General features: G+C 44.8%; 1 protein-coding gene across 5 annotated transcripts in view; it reads left to right on the top strand.

The window, feature by feature from the left end:
* Positions 1-27,079, top strand: part of LOC119974035 (filamin-B) — a 179,682-nt gene that overhangs the window by 88,961 nt on the left and 63,642 nt on the right. For all 5 annotated transcript variants that reach the window (XM_038812859.1, XM_038812855.1, XM_038812856.1 and 2 more), the window contains exons 3-18: positions 2,259-2,507; positions 8,366-8,463; positions 9,988-10,135; positions 10,317-10,435; positions 10,833-10,910; positions 11,330-11,492; positions 12,192-12,389; positions 13,957-14,094; positions 17,770-17,902; positions 18,662-18,798; positions 19,983-20,176; positions 22,901-23,014; positions 23,398-23,541; positions 24,071-24,194; positions 25,140-25,300; positions 25,404-25,494. In XM_038812859.1, the coding sequence (XP_038668787.1) occupies positions 2,259-2,507; positions 8,366-8,463; positions 9,988-10,135; positions 10,317-10,435; positions 10,833-10,910; positions 11,330-11,492; positions 12,192-12,389; positions 13,957-14,094; positions 17,770-17,902; positions 18,662-18,798; positions 19,983-20,176; positions 22,901-23,014; positions 23,398-23,541; positions 24,071-24,194; positions 25,140-25,300; positions 25,404-25,494 (2,289 nt within the window). The remainder of the gene's footprint in view (positions 1-2,258; positions 2,508-8,365; positions 8,464-9,987; positions 10,136-10,316; positions 10,436-10,832; positions 10,911-11,329; positions 11,493-12,191; positions 12,390-13,956; positions 14,095-17,769; positions 17,903-18,661; positions 18,799-19,982; positions 20,177-22,900; positions 23,015-23,397; positions 23,542-24,070; positions 24,195-25,139; positions 25,301-25,403; positions 25,495-27,079) is intronic.

Raw genomic sequence — 27,079 nt, forward strand, 5'->3', positions numbered from 1 at the left:
ACCCAAGTCCACAGCTCCACCCTATCTCTGTAACACAGTAACCCCACCCCACCTTTTTGGACACTGAGGGCAATTTAGCATGGCCAATCCACCTAACGTGCACACCTTTGGACTGTGGGAGGAAACCGGAGCACACGTGCAGACAGTGACCCAAGCCAGGAATCTAACCTGGGACTGTGCTTACCACTGTGCTGCCCTTCCAAAAGACCCTGTTCTGATGTGGATACTTGTGACTGCTAAGCCAAGCTGGAGTGAAGGATCAACAAAGCTGGGAAAACTGGCATGTTCTGATGGTCTACATTTGATTTTGCATAGCTTGGCATTCACTGCCTGTAACAAAGCAGGTTGTTCACCTCCTTTCACTGATCATGGGGGAAATTCTCCCCTGCGGGGCGGGGGGTCCCGGCGTAGCGGAGGGGCGTCAACCACTCCGGCATCGGTCCTCCCCAAAGGTGTTGAATTCTCCGCACCTTTAGGGGCCAAGCCCTCACATTGAGGGGTTAGGCCTGCGCCGGAGCGGTTGACACCACTCCGACTGGCGCCAAAACAGGCAACACCGGCCTTTAAAGCCCGGCACCGGGGCTGGCCGATAGGCCTTCGCTGGTTTGCGCATGTGCCGGTGCGTCAGCTGCCGCTGACGTCACCACCGGCGCATGCGCGCTGGGGGATTCTCTTCCGCCTCCGCCATAGTGGAGGCCGTGGCGGCGGCGGAAGAAAGAGTGCCCCCACGACACTGGCCCGCCGGCCGATCGGTGGGCCCCGATTGCAGGCCTGACCACTGGGGGCACCCCTGGGGTCCGATCGCCCTGCGCCCCCCCCGGGGCCCTGCTTGTGCTGCTGATCCTGCCGGCACAGGTGGTTCAAACCACAGCGGTGGGAGAGGCCTCTCAGAGGCGGGACTTCGGCCCATCGCGGGCCAGAGAATAACGGCAGCACAGAAACCCGTAGCCTCCCAGTGGCCCCGCCATTCTCCGAGGCGGGATTGGTGGCATGCTGACTTTTTGCGGGTGGGAGAATTCTGGATGGGGTGAGATTTTCGGCGGCCCATGGCGATTGGGTCGGAGAATTTTGCCCCTGATCTCTGGCAAAACTGATTTGTAGTATTCATTAAGAATTCACAGCATGGTGCTGCAGAATATGTTGTCGAGCTGTCCAGTCAACCACATAAAAATTCTTGGAAAGTAAATGTCTAAAAAATTTTTGCATATAAAGAAAAATAGCAATAGAGACTTTTGCATGAAAGTAGGAATTCCAATGTCGAACAATTAAATTATTTTGTAAATCTTATCAAAAGACTTGATTATGATTAAATACAACACATTAGAAGGGCAGCAAGGTAGCACAGTGGGTTAGCCCTGCTTCCTCACGGCGCCGAGGTACCAGGTTCGATCCTGGCTCTGGGTCACTGTCCGTGTGGAGTTTGCACATTCTCCCTGTGTTTGCGTGGGTTTCGCCCCACAACCCAAAGATGTGCAAGGTAGATAGATTGAACACGCTAAATTGCCCCTTAATTGGGAAAAAAATGAATTGGGTACACTAAATTTATTTTAAAGTACAACACATCACATAGGCCAGGTCATTTTTAATCTGTTCAGCATTTAAAAAAAAAGTTACACCTGATTGAATGAATGTAGTTTCTAATCCTGAGAGCAATAAAATGGATATTCTCTCCAAGCCTCAACTGAAGTGCGTGGAGTTGTCTGAGTTGGCCTGTGACATTGCATTAATCTGTCCATCTGCTAAATCCTGAAATTGTGGTTAGTTTGAGGGCTCATGACGGCAAATGTTGACAATTCACACCATGTACTTTTAGGATTTATAATTACCCGCTTTCTGCCTACCTCCTTTTTTTAAACCATGGTGTCACGTTTGCTAATTTCCAATCCGCCGGGACCACCCCAGAATTCACACCAGTCATGGTTGATGTCTGATGCCCTGCCAAGCTATTTTGTTTAAACCATTGCAGTCTCTGGGTAATAGGGATAGGCAATCAAATGCTAGTTATTCCAGTGCCTCCCACATTCCATACAAATATTTAAAATACATTAAGGAAACAAGGCACTAGGAAGGATTGGATCAAAATAATCTCGATGATTGAAGTCACTGTTTTTAAATGAAAATGTAGTTCTCCTGCAAGATTATTAATGTGGGCAACATAGTTGCTTCACAGCTCCAGAGTCCAAAGTTCAATTCCCACCTTGGGGTCACTGACTGTGTGGAGTCTGCATGTAAATTTTTATTCATGTTTTATTTTTCAGACAGCAAAGCCATTGTGGATGGGAATCTCAAACTCATTCTCGGACTCATATGGACTTTGATTCTACACTACTCTATTTCCATGCCAGTTTGGGATGACGAAGAAGCTGATGACGCTAAAAGCCAAACTCCCAAACAGAGGCTGTTGGGATGGATTCAGAATAAGTTGCCTGATTTACCAATCACTAACTTCAGCAAAGACTGGAAAGATGGAAAAGCCTTGGGTGCTCTGGTTGATAGCTGTGCTCCAGGTAAGAATCCTATTGAGCACAAACTGTTTGTGCAGACTGGAATAGTGCAACTTGCTTTTTTTAAAAAAAATGTATTTATTCAAAGTGTTTCAATAAGTTTACAAAACACTCCAAAAAGGAAAATAATACCAAAAAAAGGGCAACATGCCAACCGAACAGAACAACTTAACCCCCTCCCCCTCTCCCCCTCCAACCTAAGAAACCCTGCCATGTCATTGACCCAAGCCTCCACACTCTGGGGATTTGCGTCCCTCCACAACAACGAGTCTTCTCCGGGCTACCAAGGAGGCAAAGGCCAGAACTCCGGCCTCTTTCGACTCCTGCACTCCCGGATCCTCCTATCCCCCAACTCGGTTTTACCCGAGTGTCCAAGACCTTGGACGTGACCTTTGCCAAGCCCTTCCAAAATTCCGTAAGCGCCGGGCATGCCCAGAACATATGGGCGTGGTTTGTTGGGCTCACCGAACACTGCACACATGTCGTCCACCCCAAAAACTTGCTCATCCTCGCTCCTGTATATGTGTCTGTGTACCACTTTAAACTGGATCAGGCTGAGCCTGGTGCAAGATGAGGAGGAATTGACCCTGCACAGGGCATCAGCCCACAGGCCCTCACCCAGCTCCTCCTCCCATTTGCCCTTCAACTCCTCCACCGAGGCCTCCTGCAGCTCCTGGTATATCTCCGAGATCTTACCCTCTCCAACCCACACACTCAATCACCCTGTGCCGCCTCCATTGCCCCCAAATCTTCAGCGTTGCTGTCACCACCGGGCTCATGGTATACCGCGGCGACGGTGCCGTCACCAGTGCCCCCATGGCTAGTACCTACACAAGACGTCGCCTCTAATCTTTTCCATGCCATCCCCTCTCCCTCTACTTCCAAATCATCGACACATTTGCTGCCCAGTAGTAGCTACACAGATTCGGGGTCTTATTGGCCCACACAAGTCCCATGATACTCTTGCTCACTCGCTTGAAAAAGGCCTTGGGGATGAGGATGGGCAGGCACTGAAACACTAACAAGAACCTAGGAGGACTGTCATCTTGACAGACTGCACCCTTCCCAGGGAGAGCGATGGCATGTCCCACCTCCTAAAGTCCTCCTCCATCATCTGGTCCACCAGCCGCACCAGATTGAGCTTATGTAAGACTCCCCAACTCTTGGCCACCTGAATACCGAAAAACACCTCTCCACCATCTTGAGCGGCAGCTCCTCCAACCTCTTTTTTTTTTTTTTTTTCTCCCTGGCCCTGCGCATGCACCACAAAGAGCTCGCTCTTCCCAACATTAAGCTTGTACTCTGAGAAGTCTCCAAACTCTTGAGGGTCTGCATAACCTCCTCCACCGGATTTTTAATATATAAAAGCAGATCATCCACATATAATGAGATGTGGTTCTTTCCTTCCCCCCCCCTCTCCCCCCCCCCCCCCCCCCCCTGAACCAAACCCCTCCAGCTTCTAGATTCCCTCAGCGCCATTGCCAATGGCTCAATCGCCAAAGCAAACAGCAGGGGGCACCCCTGGCTCGTTCCGCGATATAGTCTGAAGTACTCTGACCTCAACCGGTTTGTCGATACACTCGCCACCGGGGCCTGGTATAACAATTTAACCCACCCTATGAACCCCTGCCCAGCACCTCCCCACAGGTACTCCCAATCCACCCGGTCAAAGGCCTTCTCTGCTTCCATAGCCGCCGCCACCTCTGCATTTCCCCCCCCCCCCCCCCCCCCCCCAAGGGCACCATAATCACATTCGGAAGCCTCCGCACATTTGCATTCAGCTGCCTGCCCTTCACAAATCCCGTCTGATCCTCATGTATCACTCCTGGGACATAATCCTCAATTCTAGTGGCCAGGACCTTCGCCAACAACTTGGCATCCACATTAAGGAGTGAAATCAGCCTACATGAGCCGCACTGCAGCGGGTCTTTGTCCCGCTTAAGAATAAGTGAGATCAGAGCTCGTCGACATTGTCGGGGAAGACTTCCTTTTTCTCTCGCCTCGTTAAAAGTTCTCAACAGCAACGCAGCCAACAGTTCCAAAAACGTCCTATAAAATTCAATCGGGAACCTATCCGGTCCTGGGGCCTTGCCCGCCTGCATACTCCCCAACCCTTTAACCAGCTCCTCCATCCCAATCGGTGCCCCCAAGCTCTCTACCTGCTCCTCCACCCTCGGAAACCTCAATTGGTCCAGGAACTGCCGCCCGCCCCCCCCCCCCCCCCCCCTGATTTGTACAAGTTCTTAAGTCCCTAAAGACCTCATTTATTCTGGCTGGACTCCGCAAGTTATTCCCTCCCTTGTCCCTGATTCCCCCAATTTCCCTAGCCGCCTCCTTCCTCTGCAGCTGATGTGCCAGCATCCGACTCGCCTTCTCCCCACATTTATACGCTGCTCCTTGTACCTTCCTCCACTGGGCCTCCGCTTTCCCCGTCGTCAGCAAGTCAAACTCCGTTTCGAGGCTCCGGTGCTCCTTCAACAGCCCCTCCTTGGGGGATTCTATATATCTCCTATCCACCCCAAGTGTATCTCCTACCAACTTATCCCTCTCCCTCCTCTCCCTCTTCTCTCTGAGCCCTGATGGAGATCAGCTCCCCTCTAACCACCGCCTTCAGCGCCTCCCAGACCACACTCACCGAGACCTCCCCATTGTCATTGGCCTCCATAGACCCCCGGATCCGCCCACAGACCACCTCATTCGCCAACGATCCCACATCCAAGCGCCACAACGGCTACTGGCCCCTCTCTTCTCCCAACTCCAGCTCCACCCAGTGCGGGGCGAGATCGAAATCTCGATGGCCGAGTACTCCATCCCCTCTACTCTCTGGATCAGTGCCCTGCTCACCACGAAAAAGTCTATCCGTGAATAGGCCATGTGCACGTGGGAAAAGGAGAACTTCCTCGCCCTTGGCTTGGAAAACCTCCACTTATCCATAAACCTTGGCCGCAGCTGGCCTCTTACCCGACCTAGACCTAGACCGATCCAGTACCGTGTTGAAATCCCGCCCCCCCCATAATTAGGTTCCCCACCTCCAAATCCGGGATCCGGCTTGCCATCCGCTTCACGAACCCTGCATCGTCCCAATTTGGGGCATATGCATTCACCGGGACCACCCAGGCCCCCTGCAGCCGACCACTCGCCCTCGCATACCGACCCCCTTTATCCGCCACGATGCCCACCGCCTCGAGTCACCCATTTGTTCACCAAAATTGCACTCCTGCACTCCCGTAAATCAGCCGACTCTGCTGACCCCCGGCTGCTCCCACCTCTGCCACTGATCCCCGCAGAATTCCCCCCACCCCCTGCAACCCAATGTGGACTCCAATCCAATACCGTTCGGCCCCGCCCCTAAAACCTGCGCTCCCATTCCAGGCTGACCCTGCCCTCTATGGCGCAGCTCCATTCTCCTGCAACCTTGCTTACCCCCCCCCCCCCCCCCCACTGAATGCAGGGAACAACCCCTCCCAAACCAGTGCCCGCACAGAAAAAAGAAACACAAATATCACCCTCTCCTACTCCAAAACACGCTACAGACCACTAATTTGAATCCAGCTTCTATTTTTGATAAAGGTCCACGCCTCGTCTGGCGTATCAAAATAGTGGTGACGGTCCTGATATGTGACCCACAGTCGCGCTGGCTGCAACAGCCCAAACTTCACCCCCTTTCCGTGGAGAACCGCCTTGGCCTGATTGAATCCTGCCCTCTTCTTGGCCAGCTCTGCGCTCCAGTCCTGGTAAATGCGAATTTCAGCATTCTCCCACCTGCTGCTCTGCTCCTTCTTCGCCGATCTCGAGACTCACTCCCTGTCGGTGTACCGGTGAAACCTCACCACCACAGCTCTCGGCAGCTCATTCACCCTCGGTCTCCTCGCCAGGACTCTGTGTCCCATCCAGCTCCAAGGGCCTCGGGAAGGTTCCCGCGCCCATCGGCGTGCTCAGCATCGTGGCTACATACTCCCCAGCGTCCGACCCCTCCGCACCTTCAGGGAGACCCAGAATCCGTAAATTCTTCCTTCTCGACCTGTTCTCCAGATCCTCTAATTTTTCCTGCCTCTTTTTTTTTATGGAGTGCCTCGTGCACCTCCACCTTCACCGCCAGGCCCAGCATCTCGTCCTCATTATCAGAGGCCTTCTGCTGCACCTCTTTAATCGCTGTCCCCTGCATCCTGTGGATCTCTACCAGCCTTTCTATCAACGCCTTCATAGGGGCCAACATCTCTGCCTTCAGTTCCACAAAGCAGCTTTGTAGAAACTCTCGCTGCTCCTGCTACCGTTGAGCCCACGCTGCCTGGTCTCGGCCCGCCACCATCTTGCTTTTTCGCGCCCGTTCTCTCTTTTAGCCCCTTTTGTGACCACGCCACTCCAGGTCCACTCCATACAGTGCTGGGGGGGGGACCCTACTGCCGTCTTCCCACTGGGAATTGTTAACCAGGTGTCGCTGGGGCTCCTTAAAAGGCCGAAAAGTCAGTTTTCGGTGGGAGCTGCCGAATGTGCGACCTACCCGGGCATAGCCGCAACCGGAAGTCCGTGCAACTTGCTTTTTACCACTTTTATTTTTCTCCTTGCCATTCACCAATCGTGGACAGAATGAACTGATGGGTCTGTATCAGCGCATTCATCAATTCTTTTAAACTGATGCTGAAGAATTGCCATGGTCCCTCACGTTGGGTTCCTGGATTAATCTGTTACCTGATGTATCAGAATCCTGAGTGCACGAGTGGGTCCATAAGGGGAGTGGTTAGTCCAAGGGATGTGCTGTCTAGATTCTTGATCTGCCAACTATATCGTACTGTTCATTCACAGGGTTATGCTCGAAATGCATTCTCCCCCTCAATAGGATAGTTGCCAAATTTTATATTGATGTTCACTGATGCCATCTTCTACATACTACTTTAAATTTATGATCCCAGGCCAAAGATACCCACATTTCTTTGCTAAGATCTGGTTTAGCAACCAATGTTTTTAAAGTGGGGCAAAATTTGAGATTCAGAACACTCCGATAAAGCCACTGGTTTAGAACAAACAAAAATAAATTTTACTGTAGAAAGTCAAAGATAAAACAATTTACTATATCCATCTTATACCTCCATAGTTAGCTCTGAATGTTCTGAATTAAGAGGCAAACTTAGCACATTCATAATAAATGGCAGATGTGACCCAAAACTGATTCTACAGATTTTTCAATCCTTCCAAATGTCAATAAACTTAACTAGTCTTATTGAAACTCGTATGTCTCTCTTGAAAGGGATTCCCATCTTCACCTTTAGATCTCTCCTTGAAACTAAGTCGCTCCAACTTGGATAGCATCAGCAGCCTACCACTTGGGGTTTTTTATCCCTTCACCTGAGACCCTATTCCCAAATAAAATGTCAGCTCTGTGGTCGTGCTGAGCAGAATACCACTGTTGCAAAGGAATACCTTCGCTCCCAAAGGCTGGTAGCATGAGGTCATCAATGTTCTGCTGCTGCCTTAGATCTTCAGTGATTGTCTTGAAGCCCCCTTTACTAAAACCTTTTAACTGCAATCTAATTTCTGCTTGGATTTCTTTCTCGTAACTGGGATCTCTCCCTAACCCCTGCCTGGAAGTCTTTGATTATGGTGCCCTGATTCTGGAGCATACAACCCATTTTAAAAAAAAACTGTTTTCTTCGTGTGGCCCAAAGAATGTGCATGTGTAACCTATTGCCAATTGATGCATTTGTGAAATCTGAGGATTCTATTCTGTCCCCTTGATCTCCGAGATATGTCTGGCTTTCATAATGGCTGGAATGCAGGAGGGTGGGGGGGGGGGGGGGGGGGAAGGAAAAGAGAATATCACTACTCACCAGTTACATTTTACAATAAAAGCCTTCTCTGTTCAGGTTTGTGTCCTGACTGGGAGATTTGGGATGCGGCCAAACCAGTGGATAATGCACGTGAAGCAATGCAACAAGCAGATGACTGGCTTGGCGTTCCACAGGTAAATCTTGAGTCCTATGTGTATATACAACAATGCAATGATTTGTGGGTTAGTTTCCTAATAGCTAAACCAGAGGTTGGGAGGGGTGGAGTGGCAGGATAGCTTTCTTCCAGAACGTGGGTGAATGCAGGCAGGCATGGGCCTTTTTGTATCTCTGTCCTTCACAATGTTGTTTAACATTAAAATAAGGTGGGATACTTTGCTTAAATTTGCAAACTCAGCATCAACTTATTTGCCCCTCATCAGACATTGGCAGTGTTTTGTTTGAGGCAATTCATACAATTTATGATTGAAACTTTGTTACTGCTCTGGCTGAACCAGAGCCCGCTGTTTTTGGTTCTTGATGAAGTTGGAACTTGGTTTTGCATTGTAAGCAGTTCCGGTTGCTTCATTGTAAGACACTGCTTGTATATTAACTATTTATACAGGTATCCTGAATGTGGACTAACCACTTTCAGGTTTCATTTGGTAAAACTCTAATGTGGGCATTGATTTACTTTAGGCATTGATCAAGAAGTGCTAATCTTTCAGCCACAATCCATTAACCTTTTCTGAAATCCATTTTAAAAACTTTCTCAATACTGTGTCACAGGTGAAATATTTTGATTAATGCGATCTGTTTCTGTGATGGTTTTGCTTCAGTTGCTTCGACATGTAAATCTCACTCCATTTCTTGCTTGATTGGGTGGGTGGAGGGAGGAAGTGGTAAAACAGATATTTTAACTAACCACCTTGAGCATGATGGCTATATGGAAATGCTGCTTCCAAGAAATGGAGGGGGGGGGGGGGGGTGTGTGTGTGTGTCGCTGTAGCTTGAATTACTAAAACCACAGTAATCGATGCACAACACTTCAATTATTGCAGAGGGGAAACTTTGGGAGGCCCAATTAAGATTCTGGGGATTCTTGTTATCCCCCTATGGCTGCTTCTGCTAAAAGACAGGCATGTAGAGAGTATGGGATTGCTCTCCAGATATAGTTCTGCATGATATTCGGCTGCTTTGATATCAGAAGACCCTCTTTAGCACTGGGGCAATAGAAATAAAGGTGTGGATAGCCAAATCTGTAATCCTCTCTGGCCCGAGTCTCGCACTGTACCCTCACTATTGATCCATTCCTTGTACCCTTCCATTGAAGCAGACTCTTTGCAACTTAACCCTTTTTGAACCTGAGTGAACCCCTCCTACAGCTACAACCACAGCATGTTGTTGTGTATAAAGCTGGTGTTGTGTTCCGCAATTTGCCTAAGAATCTCCTTCCAAGTCTGTCCAAAATTAACTTTTTTTTTTTCTATAGGAGGTTAAGTGGCTGATTGAGCAAATTGAGGAACAGCACCGAGGTAGTACTGGTTATTTCAGAAAATAGCTTTTGTTGGGAAGAAGCCGTGAATGTTAGGGTTGTACTAGTACTGTACTTGATTACAGTTGACAATAGTGGTTTAGAACCACCTCACAGTTTTAGATGGATTGAAAATTCTACTTGTTGATTTCAAAATGTTCATTGTTTTAATGTCTTTTTCTTCCAGGTGATTGCCCCAGAGGAAATCGTACATCTCAATGTTGATGAACAATCAGTAATGACTTATTTGTCACAGTTCCCCAAGGCCAAACTTAAACCTGGAGCCCCCTTAAAACCTAAGTTGAATCCCAAGAAAGCAAGGGCTTATGGCCCAGGTAAGAGTATCTTTCCATCTGTACCTATTTCTCCAGTTGTAAAGTCCAAATCCTTTTTTTGGATAATTTATAGGAAGTTACCTGGGCCAGTTCCTGGCTTGCAGTTGATTACTGAAATATTTCATCTGGACATTTTACACTTTTTAAAAAAAAAAAAAACAAACATTTGATTATTTTCTAGGAATTGAGCCTTTAGGTAATGTTGTGATGCATCCTGCTGCATTCACTGTTGAAACAATCAGTGCTGGGCAAGGCGAGGTGATGGTCTTTGTGGAAGATCCAGAAAATCAGCGAGAGGAGGTAATTTCTGAACATGACCTATATTTGCATTCCAAATGATACTTCAGTAGAAAGCAAAATTATTGCACAAAGGCTCCAATTATTGAGTTAATTCGTGAAAACTGAATTTGTTTCTTCAACCAAAAATGGTTGTTCCATTATATGGGCATATCGCCACCAACAGCCTGACAATATCCAACATTATTGTTATCTATGGGTGCTTGGGTTTAAGTGAAAGCAGTACCAGAAATGGCATATTCAGCGCAATAATAAGGAAGTACTTTTTTTGGGGGGGGTGCTGCAGTGTTGGTTGTCGCCTTCTTCCTATCTCAGTCTGAAGTCCATTCCTGTGAAATAAAAAATCAGTTGTGGTGTTAGTGCAGACATTGCAATGGTTCTAATGGTCTATTCCTGCTAGGCAAAGGTGACCAATAACCATGACAAGAACAAGACTTATTCCGTGGTTTATGTGCCAAAGGTTACAGGATGTCATAAGGTGAGTACGTTGATGTTACTTTCATGTCACTACAACTTTTGTTCTATCTATTCCTAACAATAGACCTTTTCTAACAATTCCATCTTGAAATTCTAATAACCAGGTTGATTGATTTTGCCCTGTGTAATCACTCTCAGTCTCTTGCTGGGGTACTTCCTTTGTTTGTTTTTTGCCCTGTGATTATGGCCCAGGGAGCTGAAACTCCATTGCTGTCCAGCACAGCACCCATAATATCTTATAAATGTGCTCAAATCTATGCTGGTACTGTAATTCTAAGGGGCGAATGGCGTGCAGGACACCACTGAAATGGTATACTTCCTAGTTCCAAGTCCTTGTATTGCCCTTGGAAATTGGTTTCTAGAATGGCTGACATGGCACCTGGACGACAGTATTATTGATCTGTCACGGTCTCTCTCCAGGTAACAGTTCTGTTTGCTGGACAGCACATATCCAAGAGTCCTTTTGAAGTCAACATTGACAAGGCGCAAGGTGATGCCAGTAAAGTGACAGCGCGAGGACCCGGCTTGGAATCTGCAGGAAACATTGCCAATAAGCCAACCTACTTTGATATTTATACAGCAGGTATACTTGCAGTCTGGGTAAAGAGGAAGGAAAGTGCACTTTTTAAAAAAGAAATGAATTGCTTTTCAAAATACTTTGGTTTTGTATTGGTGTAAAATTGTACTTCACATTTGGGAATTCTTTGTCACTTTTTTAAATTATAAATTTAGAGTACTCGAATCATTTTTCCAATTAAGGGGCAATTTATCGTGACCAATCCTGCACATCGTTGGGTTGTGGGGGGTGAAACCCACAAACACGGGACAAATTTGCAAACTCCATATGGACAGTGACCCAGAGCCGGGATCGAACCTGGGACCTCTGTGCCATGAGGTAGAGGTGCTAGCCACAGTGCTGCCCCCATATTTGGGAATTTGAAGTAATCACAGGAGTATGGAAAATTCTTTAAGGTGGTATTCTAGCTACCTATGATCAGAATTTAAGGTAACTTGAAGTGCATTCCACAAAAGCTGGTTAGAACTACACATTTGGGGACAATCTGGTATTTCTAATATCTCCATTTTGTCAATATTCGGCATGTTAAAAAGTTTTCTTGCATTGAACATTTTGTAGCCAAAGGCTGCAAGCTTAAAATACAGTTCTAGCAGTTTAATCTGCATGACTGCTCTAGGTTTACAAAATAACAGCTGAAAGAAATTGCATCAAGATTAGAAAATGAGCTCTAATGGTATAAATAACAGGCTTCTACCTTTCTCTTAGGTGCTGGAGTTGGCAATATTGAAGTGGTGATAGTGGACCCTCTGGGTAATACTGATACTGAATTAACGATTGAAGACCAGGGGAACAATAATTATCGATGCAATTACAGACCTGTGCAAGCAGGGCACCACACAATCCAAATTACATTTGCTGAATCATCAATACACAAGAGTCCATATTCTGTCACTGTAGGTGAAGGTGGGTGACGTGCTCTTTCTTTCACTCTTTCCTCCTCCCCCTCCCCCAACCTGAGTATCTTGACCAGGCAAGCTGACGGGTGTACACACTGATTTCATTCATAAATGGTTTTGAAACCTGTTCAGATCAAGAATTTTATTTAAGATGTCTTTCTTTCACATACAAATGTTTTTATATCATAGATTCACTAAGTATGAAAAATGAGGGTAAGGGAGGAGGCAATTAAATCCCATCAGAACAGCAAGAAATTTGTGGCCAATTTTGGAATTGTAAAGATAGCATCAATTATGGCGGCGACAAAAAACTATCGCATTTTTTTTCAAAAACCCACCTGGTCCATTATTGTCTTGGGTGGGGGGAGGAAAGGGAGAGGGGAAATTTGCCATCCTTACTTGCTCAATTCCAGACTTTCAGCAAAGTGGTTGACTTTCTAAATGTGCTCTGAAATGGCCTAGCAAGCCATCCCTACTCTAGGATAGACATGCCAGTGAAGTCCACCTCTCAATAAATGGAAAAACACTTTTATTGTAGTTTTGAGATAGATTGTCTCTGATATTTGTCAGCAATATAAAATTTGTCCATTTCTAGCAGTTTGTGATCTGCTTATCCAAAATTAAATTTTGTTGCTGTTCACTCGGCTCCTATCTACTTGACGCAGTTACCATTGTCTACAAAGTATCTTTTTGGGACCAAGTTCTATTTCTGAACATGGTCAATATTGAAATTCCTTGAATTGACATTGAGGAGGATAGCAAAAAACTAAAGGAAGCGTTTGTTTCATTTTTACTGAGTTTTATTGTTGCAAAAGGTAGTCCCTTTTTGGTGTTGGTTAATCTGGAGTGTATGTAAACAATTGCTGACCAAGTGGTCAGAAAAGGTCAGTTGTTACATTTCAAGCATCGTGCATAGTAAAAACCATTTTCAACTTTTTAATTTGAGGTTTGCCTTGGTTTCCAGGTTTCCCTCCTTCCAGTGCCAATGGTATCAACCAATTCCATGTTTGTAATAGGTCCATGTTCCACTTCCCCCAATCCATTCTAAAACATTTTGGCAAGAATTGAAACTTCACTGTCTTGTTCTCTGGAATGCTAACTTTATCAAAAGTCTATCTCAGTTGGCTGGATGGCTCATGATATAGTGAGGCGAACAGAGCAGGTTCAATTCCCATTCTGGCTGAGGTTATTCTTGAAGGCTCCACCTTCTCAACCTTGTCCTTTGCCAGCAGTGTGGTGACACTAAATCACCAGTCACCCCTCTTCCCGTCAAAGGGGAAAACAGCTGATGGTCATCTGGGACTACAAAGATTTTACTTTATTTTGGTTCCTAGGCATCTTTTATATTTCCAGTGACTTGCAACTGTGGGTCTTTGGATTTTTTTAATAACCCTCCTTTAAAGCTGACGATTAACATTATCATTCAGTTTCAATAAACAAATAAGTGCCACTTATCTCCATTGGGAGTCTTCACTTTTTATTCTTCACTTTTTATTCTGTCGTCTTGTTCCAAAAAACATTGATTCCTAGACTAGGTAGAAGTGTCAATTTATTTTCTCCTGATTTTGTTCCAGCTTGTAACCCCAATGCTTGTCGTGCTACTGGGCGTGGCCTACAACCTAAAGGACTGAGAATTCGCCAAGTTGCTGACTTTAAAGTTCATACCAAAGGGGCCGGAAGTGGTGACCTGAAAGTGATGGTAAAAGGACCAAGTAAGTTTTTTGGGTTTTTTTCTGCCAAAAGACTTTTAGTTTTGGGTTTTGCTAGAATCAGTCACGCAGTTAACTTTCCTCTTATCTCAAGATTTTTAAAGTACGAAGTGTGAGGGGGAATTTGAATAACCTTCCATTAATTAGGTTGATGATCCAGGTTTGCTGCTTGCCATTTTCTCAATATAACTTTGGAATAGCACTTGATGTTTGGATGGTCACGCCTATGATTTTGCCACTGTTGCAAGATTTTGCAGCCTGTGCACTATCTTGCCCATAATGGCTGAGGCTCTGTGCAGTCAAGATTGATAATCTTGTTGGATGCAAGTCCTTGATCATGACCATTGACTGTCATTAATGGGACATTAACGAATACGCCCTACTTAATTATTTTGCTAAATCCCAAACTTGTAGCATGTGGTTTTCCACCATTGAGCGTTTGTGTAGATATTCTGTAAATATGCTTGATTTGACAATAGCATTGAATATCTGTTAAATGTGATCTTGCTTTATCAAAGTTAGATTAATAATATACATGATGTTTTGAACTTCTGCGCACATGAACTAAAGAGCAATAAACAACTCTTTGTTTCATTTGGTTTTCATGGTCATCTGGTAAGAAGGTCTTGAAACAATTAACAAGAACGGAGGATGCCAGAAAAACTCAGCATGCCTGGCAGCATCTATTCGGAAAGAGTTAACATCAGATATGATGAAGATTCAAAGGACTAAAGGGAGGGAGAATGTGTTAAAAGATGACGGAGATTGTAACAAAAAGTAGCGACTTTAAGAACAAATGACAGATGGCCTTCTGTGGGAGGGAGATGGTTTCCATTGAGAGGCCATACAGGATCTTGGGATTCGGCATGGAGAGGCCATACAGGATCTTGGGATTCGGCATGGAGTTTGGCAACTTTAACGTTTTCATTTTAATTCAAAGGGCTGCAAATGAGCCCAGCTGGAAGAGGAGATGCTGTTCCTCCAGCTTTCTCTGGGCTTCACCTGGATCATTGCCATAGGCTAAGGACTGACATGTGGGCATGAGAGCAAGGTGCCGAGTTTAAAATGGCAAGCATCAGAAGGTTGTGGCCCTACTTGTGTACTGAGTGAAGGTGTACCACAAAGCAGTCACCCAGTCCACGTGTTGGTCGCCCTAATGTAGTGGAGACCCCATTGAAACAATGAAAAAACTTAATGGTAGTTATTCCGACGCAAAAGTATTGGCGAAGGTACTGGCGGGTAGGCTGGAGGAGTGCCTCCCGAAGGTGATAGGTGAGGATCAGATGGGAATTGTGAGAGGGAGGCAGCTCTTTTCGAACATTAGGAGGGTTTTGAACATCGTTCTGGCACTGGCGGAGGGGAAGGAAACAGGTGGTTGTGGCTTTGGACACTGAGCAGGCATTTGACCGGGTAGAATGGGGGTACTTGATGGCAGTTCTGGAGTGGTTTGGGATTGGACCAAGATTTGTGAACTGGGTAAAGCTATTATATAAGGAGCTGAAGGTGAGTGTCTGCACAAACAATATCAGCTCGCGATACTTTTCTGTCCACCGTGGGATGAGGCAGGGATGTTCCATGTCTCCCCTTGCTGTTTGCACTTGCAATTGAGCCGTTGGCCATTGCATTAGAAGTTCGGGAGCATGGAAAGGAATGGGGTGGGAAATAGAGCAAAGGGTGTCCTTGTATGCCGACGACTTGCTGATACACATGTCGGAACCGAGGGGGAATTTGGAGCTACTTCGAGTATTTGGGTCTTTCTCTGGGTACAAGCTGAATCTAGACAAAAGTGAGTATTTTGTGGTGTCTCGGCCAGGAGTGGGAAGGTTGCCATTCCGTAGGGCAGTGACTCACTTTAGGTATCTGGTGGTGCAGATTGTCCGGGGGTGGAGGAGGCTTCGCAGGTACAAATCTCTAGTTTGGTGATAGTGAAAGCTGATCTGGCAAGGTGGGATGGTCTCCCTCTGTCACTGGCGGGCCGGGTACAGGCTGTTAAAATGAATGTGTTGCTGTGATTTCTGTTTAGTTTTCAATGACTGCGATTTTCCTGCCAAAGGTTTTTTTCTGAGAGATTGAGGGAAGGATTACCTCGTTCATATGGGGAGGGAAGGTGGCCAGAGTGAGGAAGGTGCTGCTACAGAGGAGAAGGCAGGCAGGGGGTTTGGGTCTTCTGAATATGACGTACTATTACTGGGCGGCAAATGTAGAGAAGGTGCAGAGCTGGGTCAGAGGGGTTGATTCCCAGTGGGTCAGAATGGAGGAGAGTTTGTGCAGGGGGTTGGGACTGAAAGTAGTAGCAACAGCGCCGCTCCCTATAGATCTGGGGAAATGCTCGGGGAGTTCAGTAATAATAGCTTTATTGAGAATTTGGAGGCAGTTTCACCAACACTTTGGGTTGGGGGCAGGGTCAAGGGAAATGCCGATTCGGGGGAACCACAGACTTGAGCCAGGGAGGTGGAATGGAAATTTTTGGAAGGGGGGGGGGGGGAGAGAGAGAGAAAGAGGGGGGGAGAGAGAAAGTGGAGAGTAGGAGGAGAAGGGGATTAAAAGGTTTGTTTCTTGGGGGTCAGTTTGCAGGACTGAAGGAGCTGGAAGCCACATATGGGAGGGAAGTGTTTAGATACATGCAGGTTTGAGATTTTGCCAGAAAGGAGATAAGAGCTTCCCGGAGGAACCGGCCTCCACATTGCTGGAGGAGGTGCTGACAACAGGGGGACTGGAGAAAGGGGTAGTGTCAGTGGTTTACGGAGCTATTTTGGAAGAGAAGGCACCACTGGAAGGGATCAAAGCAAAGTGGGAGGAAGAATTGGGAGAGGATATGGAGGAGGGGTTCTGGTGTGAGGTGCTCCAGAGTAAATGCCTCCACCTCGTGTGCGAGGTTGGGGATGATACAGCTGAAGGTGGTATAAAGAGCGCACACCTCACGAGGGTGAGGATGAACCGATTCTTTGACGATGTGAGTGTTGCCGGGTGGGGGGGGGAGAACTAATCACATTCGTATGTTTTGGTCCTGTCCAAAGCTAGGGGATAACTGGAAGGAGGCTTTTAGGGTAATTTCCAAGGTGGTGCACGTGAAACTGGACCCGGGTACCCGGGAGGCCATATTCGGGGTGTCGGACCAGCCAGGGTTGGAAACGGGTGCAGAGGCAGATGTTGTAGCCTTCGCCTCGTTGATCACCCGAAGGCGGATCTGTTGGGATGGAGAGCGGCCTCTCCACCCTGTGCTGTGGCATGGCGAGGGGACCTGTTGGAATTCCTGACTCTTGAGAAGGTTGAACTGAGGGGAAGGACGGAGGGGTTCTACAATTCATGGGCATTATTCATTATGCACTTTCAAGAACTGGATGACATCGAACATTAATTGAGGGGGTGGATGGGTGGGAGGGTTGTGGGGAGGGGGCGGTGTGTGTTAAGGGTGACTATGGGTGATCCCTGATTCCTTTGTCATTTGTTTGTGAACATGCGGGCTAATGTTTGGGGGTTGGTGGGAGGATGGGATAATTGTTATTGTTATGGGGATTGACATATTTGTTGTTGATTATTGTTTATTGTTGGGGGTGTAAATCTGGGAGAAAATGTGAAAAAGGAGGAGAATAAAAATATTAAAAAAAAAAAAAAAAATGTTAGTTATTCCAAACTAATGTTTTCATAGTTTCAAAGTCTGTTATATCTCCTTGACAGAAGGCATGGAGCAGCCTGTGAAGCAAAGAGATCTTTTGGATGGAGGAGATGGCTTTTCCTATGAATACTATCCTGTCACACCTGGGAAACATATTGTCACCATCACATGGGGTGGCCATAACATTCCCAGGAGGTGAGTAGAGAAAGTTTCTTCATCTTTTAAAGCTAAGTTGATGAGACTGATACATTAAGGATGAGAAATTTAAGTTCTATTTCTAGTTCAAAAATATACAAATCCCCACATTAGTTTGAAATACTGCTCTCTATCTAGTGGCACTGGTGAGTCTGCTCCTGGATCTCTTTCCTCCCCACCAAACATTTTAAAGAAAAACTAAAACTCCTCCTAAACAAAGCAAATTTCCTCACTTCACACACTCCACCTAGCCTCTTTATGTACATACCCTTATGGTTTGAACTATTGTGCATTCCATCTGACTGATATTATTGGAATATTCACCTTCCTCAACCCTAAACTGAAGCTGTAGGATATTTTTGAAATGAAGTTCTCCCTTAGTAAGTAACAGATGTACTGTTAGCAAAAAAAAAACTGCTGTTCCTGATTCATCCTTAAATGATTATATGTGACTTTGAAGAGCTGATAGTTACACCAACTGAAGCAAAATGTGACCAGCTGCAGGATGTTAAAACTTCAGCTGCTTTTGGACACAAATTATTTAATCAAATGTAAAACAATTTGTTTGAAACATTGTATTTTTTCAATTTCCTGTTTTTACGTGATTTACATTTTAAATGTTGGCACGGTCATTCTTGACTGCAATGCGCTAAGAAAATTCAATGCTTAAACCCTTTGGCTTGTAGTCATGTAGTGCAAATAACTAGAATTTTGTAATTGTTTCCGCTTGAATCACTGACATATTTTCCCTCCCATTAGTCCTTTTGAAATTCAGATTGGACCTGAAGCTGGTCCTCAAAAGATACGAGCTTGGGGACCAGGCCTTGATGGAGGAGTTGTTGGCAAGTCAGCAGACTTTGTAGTTGAAACTATTGGGACAGATGTTGGTGTGCTAGGTAAGGCTGGCTGTTTTACAAAGCGTTTTGACAAAAGCTCTAGAACAGGGGTGGGCAAACTACGGGCCGCATGCGGCCCGACAAAGGTTTTTATGCGGCCCGCCAATGAGGTGCCCGGAATCATAACCGGCATTTTTGAAAAGCCGCCGGGGAAAAGCCGCTGAAGTAAATGCGCTCATTCAATAAGCGCATTTACTTCAGCGGCTTTTCCCCGGCGGCTTTTCAAAAATGCCGGTTATGATTCCGGGCACCTCATTGGCGGGCCGCATAAAAACGCGCGTAGTGGGGTGGATGAATGGGGCTGTCTCATTGGTCAGTTTAGTTGGGTGTGCGACCAATAGGAGTCCAGGTTACAAACAATAAGCCTTATTATTGTTTGTAACCTGGACTCCTATTGGTCGCACACCCAACTAAACCGGCCAATAAGGCAGCCCCACTTATCCACCCCACTACGCGCGTTTTTATCGTTGACTCGGCCAGGCTGTGCTTCTGTCAGTGTTAAGGATCAGCACAAGCAACTTGACACCTGATTTCAACAAACTGGTAAATGACTGCAGTCAGATGCATCATTCTCATTGACATTGTTCTGTTACTTACTGAGTTACTTTGTTTTTCAAATAAATGTGCTTTTTTTTTCTTTAAAGACCTTTTTATTTTGGCTATTTCAAATATTAATTATTTTACTTAATATACTATGCGGCCCTTTAAAATTGTGAATTTCTGAATGTGGCCCTTGCACGGAAAAGTTTGCCCACCCCTGTTCTAGAATATCTATTGAGATTTTCAGACCAGGAGTGGTGTTTCCATCCTGGGAAGTTGCAGGGTTAACCAACTTAAAACAAACTCTGTTTACAGAATAATCATGTTGCCTTACACTATGTCATTAACCAAACTTGCAGGCTTCAAAATAGATTTTGCGTTAAATTTGCTTTAAACGACATTCAGCAGTGGTAGTGTGCAACTTCAGTTTAAAAAAAAAAAAAAATGGAATATCAGAGTTGAATGAAAAGGCGAGCCTGTGATTTTAAAATTACAAGCTCCACCAGTTGTAGGTAGACCAAATATTTTGTTTCTCAACATGCAAGAAACTTCCTTCCAACATTTCTTTTTGAGATCCGAATTGCTATATTGTTTTGCTGAATTTCCAAGCTACAAACATTGCAAGATTAATCTGTGTTTCTTAGGTTTTGCAGTGGAGGGTCCCTCTCAAGCAAAGATTGAATGTGATGATCAGAGTGATGGCTCCTGTAATGTGCGCTACTGGCCAACTGAACCTGGCGAATATGCAGTGCATGTTTTGTGCGATGATGAAGACATCATGGATAGTCCTTTTATGGCCAGCATCCAACCTGCATCAAGTGCCTTCCACCCTGAAAAGGCAAGAATCTTCTTGGGCAGTCCCTTGGGATCAAGGATGACTTTCCACTCCAGTTTGATAGGATGGCTGAAAGTCCAGTAAACATCTGTAGTCGTGTGGGGCAGGTGGTACTTGGATAATTGAATAGATGAGTTGTTGGGAGATTTGTATGCTTCTGCTGAAACCACACTTCATTTCTGCATATTCCTGAAAGTCTCATTTGTTAACGTCCCAAATGAATCTTCTCCATTTTAGTTTGTCACAGGCCAGAGGCTCCCATGAGTCAATAGGAATGTTTGACCTCCTCTGAGGCATTCCAGTAGACAGTGGAAATGCTTTGGGAAGCCTTTTGCTGCAATTATGAGTATAGCAGTTGCTTCAGGAGTGTGGCCGTGGCCATGTGTCTCATGTCCAGCTGTTTTTTGAGTGACTTGACATGATTTGATGCTGGACATGTTGGCTTGGAAGAGGAGCTGCTGTTGGAACACCCATCTTGCCACCAGATTTGAAGGATCTTGCTGTAGCACTGCTGGTGCCATTTCTCCAGTACTTTAAGTGCCTACTGTAAGTTGCCACAAATCTCTGAAATTGGGAGTGATTTGGGTTTGCTCCTATATGCTTCGGTCTATGCAGGTGACGTGTATGTGCTCACTCAAACTGAGCTCCAGGCCATTTGTCAGCACCACTTCCTTGAAGCGTATGAGAAAATGAACAGTACAATAAACACCCAGAAAATCAAGGTCCTCTAAAATATCTTAAATTATAAAAATGAATTTGGCTTTAATTTGATGATCATGGCATATCTTATAAGGTAGTTCATGCCTTGTCCCATGCTTGGTGTGCACAGTAATGCACAGTAAGAAGTCTTATGGCACCAGGTTAAAGTCCAACAGGTTTATTTAGAGTCACGAGCCTTCGGAGCACAGCTCCTTCATCAGGTGAGTGAAGAGGTAGGTTACACAAAACACAGCAGATAAAGACTAAGCCAGTGATGCAAGATGATGCTTTGAATGCTAGTCTTTGCAGGTAATTTAAGTCTTTACAGGTCCAGACGGAGCGGCTGGAGGGTGGGACAATCACAGGTTAAAGAAGTGTGAATTGTCTCAAGCCAGAACATGGGGTACATTCTCGTGCGACCCAGCCAACGTTGTCTACCTCATTCGCTGCAGGAAACTATGTCCCGAGGCATGGTATATTGGTGAGACCATGCAGACGCTGCGACAACGGATGAACAGACATCGTGCTACAATCATCAGGCAGAACTGCTCCCATTCAGTCGGGTAACTTCAGCCGTTGAGAGTATTCGGCCTCTGATCTTCGGGTAGACGTTCTTCAAGGCGGCTTTCAGGAAGCACGACAATGCAGAATTGCCAAGCAGAAACTGATAGCTAATCTCCGCACGTATAAGTACAGCCTCAACTGGGACCTTGGATTCGTGTCTCACTACATTTAACACCTCTACATTTAACACCTTATCTCACCATCGGGCCTGGGCTTGCAAAATCCCACCAACTGTCCTGGCTTGAGACCATTCACGCCTCCATTAACCTGTGATTATCCCTCTCTCCAATCTCACCGTCTGGACCTGGTAAAGACTTAATTACCTGCAAAGACTCATCTTGCATCATTGGCTTTGTCAAGCTGTGTTGTGTAACCTACCTCTTCACTCGCCTGATGAAAGAACTGCGCTCCAAAAGCTAGTGATTCCAAATACCTGGCGTTGTAAGACTTCTTACTGTGCCCAACCAGTCCAACGCTGACATCTCCATATCATGCTTGGTGCGGTGAGGTACCCCTCGAGCAGTGTCTGTCTCTCTCTGTCTGGCTCTGCATCTCTGGTGCGCTCTGCATCTCTTTGCGTGCTCCTGAGAGTTTACTCTTGTAGACTATGGCTAATTACCTTTGTCAGTTCCAAAAGAGACTGAATCAATATGGTATATAAATGCATTTATTGAATTTTTTAAATACATGGCAAAAGCAGTTAAAAGTTGATTCCCCAGCAAAGCAAGAATCCAGTATGTTCCAGTGCTTTTCATACAACTGACCTATTACCAGATCTGCTGGAAGGTTTGTTGACACACATATATTCTACTGTCTTTCCACGTTGCACCCATTTCATATCTTGTTCATATTAATTTTTGTCTACTTCTGTGAGCACTTGCACTTGACCTATATCTAACCCCCTGCTGTCCTCATCTAGTTACAACCTGCTCATCTAGCTATTATGGATGATCAAAAGTGGACAGTGGCTAAATAAACATGTATGGGTTTTCTAAACTGCATTCTACAATATTGAAGATGATTGGTGCTATACATTGCCAGATCAACTAATAAAATGCCAAGTCACTGCAGTGCAAGCTTAAAAGATCCTGCTGCCCTAGAGTTGATGTTTCTGGTTTAAGCTAATGTAGTAATCCTGAAAGAGATGTCTTTATATTTGATATTTTGAATGGCAGCTGCTTGATATTACATGGTCTGAATAATGCACAGCAAGAAGTCTCTTAACACCAGGTTAAAGTCCAACAGGTTTGTTTCAAACACGAGCTTTCGGAGCACAGCTCCTTCCTCAGGTCACCTGAGGAAGGAGCAGTGCTCCGAAAGCTCGTGTTTGAAACAAACCTGTTGGACTTTAACCTGGTGTTAAGAGACTTCTTGCTGTGCTCACCCCAGTCCAACGCCGGCATCTCCACATCCTGAATAATGGAGGAATCTATTGAACAATGGCATTTTGTTTCCTCCTCTCAGGTTAAAGCGTATGGTCCAGGCTTGGAGAAAACTGGCTGCGTTGTTCATAAACCAGCTGAATTCACAGTGGATGCTAAAGATGCTGAGAAGGCGCCACTGAAAATTTATGCGCAAGTAAGAGCAGAACCAATTCTACATTCCACCTTCCTGTGACTAATGCATTGTAATTCTGTATGTGCAGTTGGGGGACAGAAATATTCTAATTGTCTTGAATGTTGTCTCTTGGGATCCCTTTTTTTTTAGATTGGACAATGATATTTGTGTATTTGAGGTTTATGACGTTTTGTTGTGGTCATGGACTTGGCAAGCTTTTCCTGCATCAGAAGGCTCATCACCTTGAAGGTGGAATTATTGAAATCATAACCATTAGAAATAACCAATCCTGCATTTAACAGCAAGCTAGACTTAAAGATGCAGTTGCTCCTGGATTTTGAAGGAGATTTTTTTTATTGTAACAAGCTTTTCCATTCGTGACTATTTGCATCTGCACTTCATAGGATTCAGAGGGCATTCCTGTCAATGTTCAGATAAAGAATAAAGGTGATGGAATAACAGCCTGCTCCTACACACCTACCAAGTCAATCAAACATACTGTTGCAGTTGCTTGGGGAGGAGTCAATGTCTCCAACAGCCCATTCCGAGTAAGTGATAGTTGACATTCACTGCATGCCTCATTCTGTTATTCTTGCATGCAGTGCCCTAATGTTGGGTATTACTTTGCAAAACATAGTTACAACTTTAATTTTGCTTTAAATAGCTCCATGAACGTGATTATTTTGCCCTTCCTGATGAGGATGGTGATGTGTTGAAACTTGCTATGGGTAACTTCTGGGGGGGGGAGAAATATGGGTTCAGGATGTTGATGCCCTTTTTTATGCTTTGTACTGACTGACTCTTAACTAAAATTCTTAGCTGGGACCAGTGTTGTACTGAACTCGCTGCTATTTGGGAATTTCCCAAGTAGCACATTTAAATTTGAAATGAGTTTGAAGCCGATTCTTTATGCCAAGAAACTTCTAGGAAATGGATTATGGCCTCTGTGGGACCATTTGCAACTCTTGTACAGTTCAGTACCACACACGTGTATATTTATCTAGCTATGTGAAGTACAGGCATGTTGAAAATGACTGTTTGGCTGTTTCATTTTTCTAAATTGACTTGTGTCTTTAGATTAATATCGGTCAGGGGAGTCATCCACAAAAGGTGAAGGTTTTTGGTCCTGGCATTGAAAGAACTGGTTTGAAAGCTAATGAACCGACTCATTTTACTGTGGATTGCACAGAAGCTGGGGAAGGTAAGGAAAAGGCCTGGAAAATATATGCAATTCATTGTTTGTTTCCATTGACCATTTCTGCACAGTTGCTTTTCTAGTCATGGTCATACCACAGGACTGACTAATTTTTTTTTCTATTTATTCGTTCACTGGATATGGGCTGACTAGGCCAGCATTTATGGTGAGCTAACTCCCAACTGCTGCAGTTGGGTGTTGTTGGTAAACCCACAATGCTGTTACGGAGGGAGTCTTGGGACTAACCAGCACTGGTGCAGAAACTGATTATAGTTCAAGTCTGGATATGGTGTGTGTGCCTTGGAGAACTTGCAGGTGGTGGTGGTGTCCCTGTGCACCTGCTGCCTTTGTCCTTCTGGGTGATATAGGTTGTATTTGTAAGATGCTGCTGTGCATCTTACAAATAAGTGCTACCACTGTGTGGTGGTGGAGGGATTAAATGTTTGTGGAAGGGGTGCCAATCAAGTGGGCTGCTCTGTTCTGGATGGTGTCGAACTTCTATGTGCTCCACTGCTCCATCACATTTCTGACTTGTGACCATTGAGACTAGGGTGATCTCATTTCATCCAGTCCATGTTGATCTTTGTTCAGATAACCGTAGGAAGCATTAAAATTAGTTTTAACTTTCCAACATTGAAGAGGAAAATTGAGCAGCACTCCTGAATCTCACTGCTGTTGAGCGGTTTCTCTGATTTTAAGGACAAGTTGAGCTCTGATTGCTGTCTCGCTGGTCAAAGCCTGTTGACTATTATGAGCCAAGATACAGATGCATCATCATTACTACTCAGAATGCTGAAGGTCAAACATGTGTACAGGAAATCTAAGAATTTGTTTGGTTTTTTTGGCAGGGTTATCTGGAAATGTTGTTACTAGCTAAACAGATTTGCAGATTGTTTCCAGTGAGGAAGGCCAATCATACATTTTTTTTTTCTCTTTACATTTTGTTTTCAGGTGATGTCAGTGTTGGGATAAAATGTGATGTTCATGTAATTGGTGAATCTGAGGAGGACATCGAATTTGACATCATTACAAATCCTAACGATACTTTCACCGTCAAATATACACCACCAGCTGCTGGACGGTACACCATTAAAGTGCTTTTTGCTGGTCAGGTTTGTATCCTATAAGCTACCCAATTTTACAGCTTGGTTCTTGCAGTTTGTCTTTTTTTATCAATATTTTTATTGAATTAAATCTACCATCCTTTTTGAATAGGAAATTCCAATCGGTTCTTTCAGAGTTAAAGTGGACCCATCACATGATGCCAGCAAAGTTAAGGCTGATGGGCCAGGGTTAAGTAAAACTGGTAAGAGTCAACATTTATTGAATAATGAGTATTTGTAGGTCAGTTCAGCTATCAGATCTGCATGCCTGTTTTGCTATTAATTAAATTGTTATAATGCAAGTTGGGTTTTTTTTTGTTGCCACTATTAACATGCTGCAATACCCAACATACAAGTTGCATCAAATTCCAAAGCATTTGAGGAAAGCGGGTGTAATATTTTGGGACTCTGAATGAGGCAGTGTACCAGAGGATGTTTTATGCTTTCGTTCTTGTTTGTTTTTCATCTTTGAACCATTGCTCCAATTCAGTAGATCAAATTGAAATGACTTCGCCTGTAAATACTCATTGCCTATGCAAGCTATAATAATCAATCCCCAAATTGTAATTTTTTGACTTCTTTCCTCGTCAATTACAAGGTCCTCCTTGTTGTAATCCTGGAAAATAATTCCAATCCACAATTTTCCTAGTGCATGTCCACAGCTAAGAGTAGAGTACCACTGTGGAGCTATTGGTTCCACAGCAATGTTTGGCCAACTTTTCCATTTAATGAATATTGATCACAAATTCAGTGTTTGCCACTAGTTGCAGTAACTAAGCAACCAGGCTTAAGTACTTGAGGCTAAGGGTGGTTCTGCCATGTGAATAAATATTGAGCATTTAAGACTCTCACAAAAATGCAGTTGAAGTAATTATGGTTAAAAGACTATTAATGTCAGCGGGTGAATTGATTGTTCGAAATAGGCAGCTCCATATATCTTTGTGTCATTGAGTAATGTAACATGATAATCTGAAAAGACTCTGGAAGCCATGTGGTTTCCTTTATGGCTTAGAATAGTGCTGTTCTGTACCCCCCCCCAACCCCCATGGCAAATTTTCCTTTTTCAACCACTATGTAGCTTTTGTCAAAGAAAACTAACCTGGGCCAAATGACTGCCTGTTTCTGGTTTGCCTGGTATGTTTCTTGTGCAGCAATTTTATGTAATGCCTACTACTTGAGCAAGCCTCACAATTCATTCCAAGGTCTTTGCAGGAAGCAATTGTGAATAATCAAGGTAGTTCTAAGCAGATGTTAAATTGGTATTCAAATTCTGTGGTGTATAAAGCTCGTGATTCCAGAAAATGGAGAGCACTTTCCCAATCCTTGGGAAGGATAATGATCAATGCACATAATTGCCCATGGTGAATAAATGTCTGCAAATATTGTATTCCTCCTGCCACACTGTCGTATTAATGTACTAGCTTGAGATTTTGGGTGTGTGGTTATTGAGATGACGATACCAAGCTGACAATTATGCTCAATTTAATGCTCGTGTTCAATTGGCTATTTTGCTAAATTCTCCAATGGCTTGATACTGATTTATGATTTTGGTCTGGGATGAAGTGCTGCTAATGAAATAAAATGAAAAGAAAATCGCTTATTGTCACTGAGTAGGCTTCAATGTAGTTACTGTGAAAAGCCCCTAGTCGCCACATTCGGGGGAGGCTGGTACGGGATGCTCATTCATTCCCATGTTTTATCAGCAGTCTCAGGCCAGTGTGAAAGTACCAACCTCTTTTAAAAATATATATATATAAACTGAGTAATCTCATTGTTGAAAAAGTAGGA

Source organism: Scyliorhinus canicula, chromosome 11, assembly GCF_902713615.1.
Source record: "Scyliorhinus canicula chromosome 11, sScyCan1.1, whole genome shotgun sequence".
Lineage (NCBI taxonomy): Eukaryota > Metazoa > Chordata > Chondrichthyes > Carcharhiniformes > Scyliorhinidae > Scyliorhinus > Scyliorhinus canicula.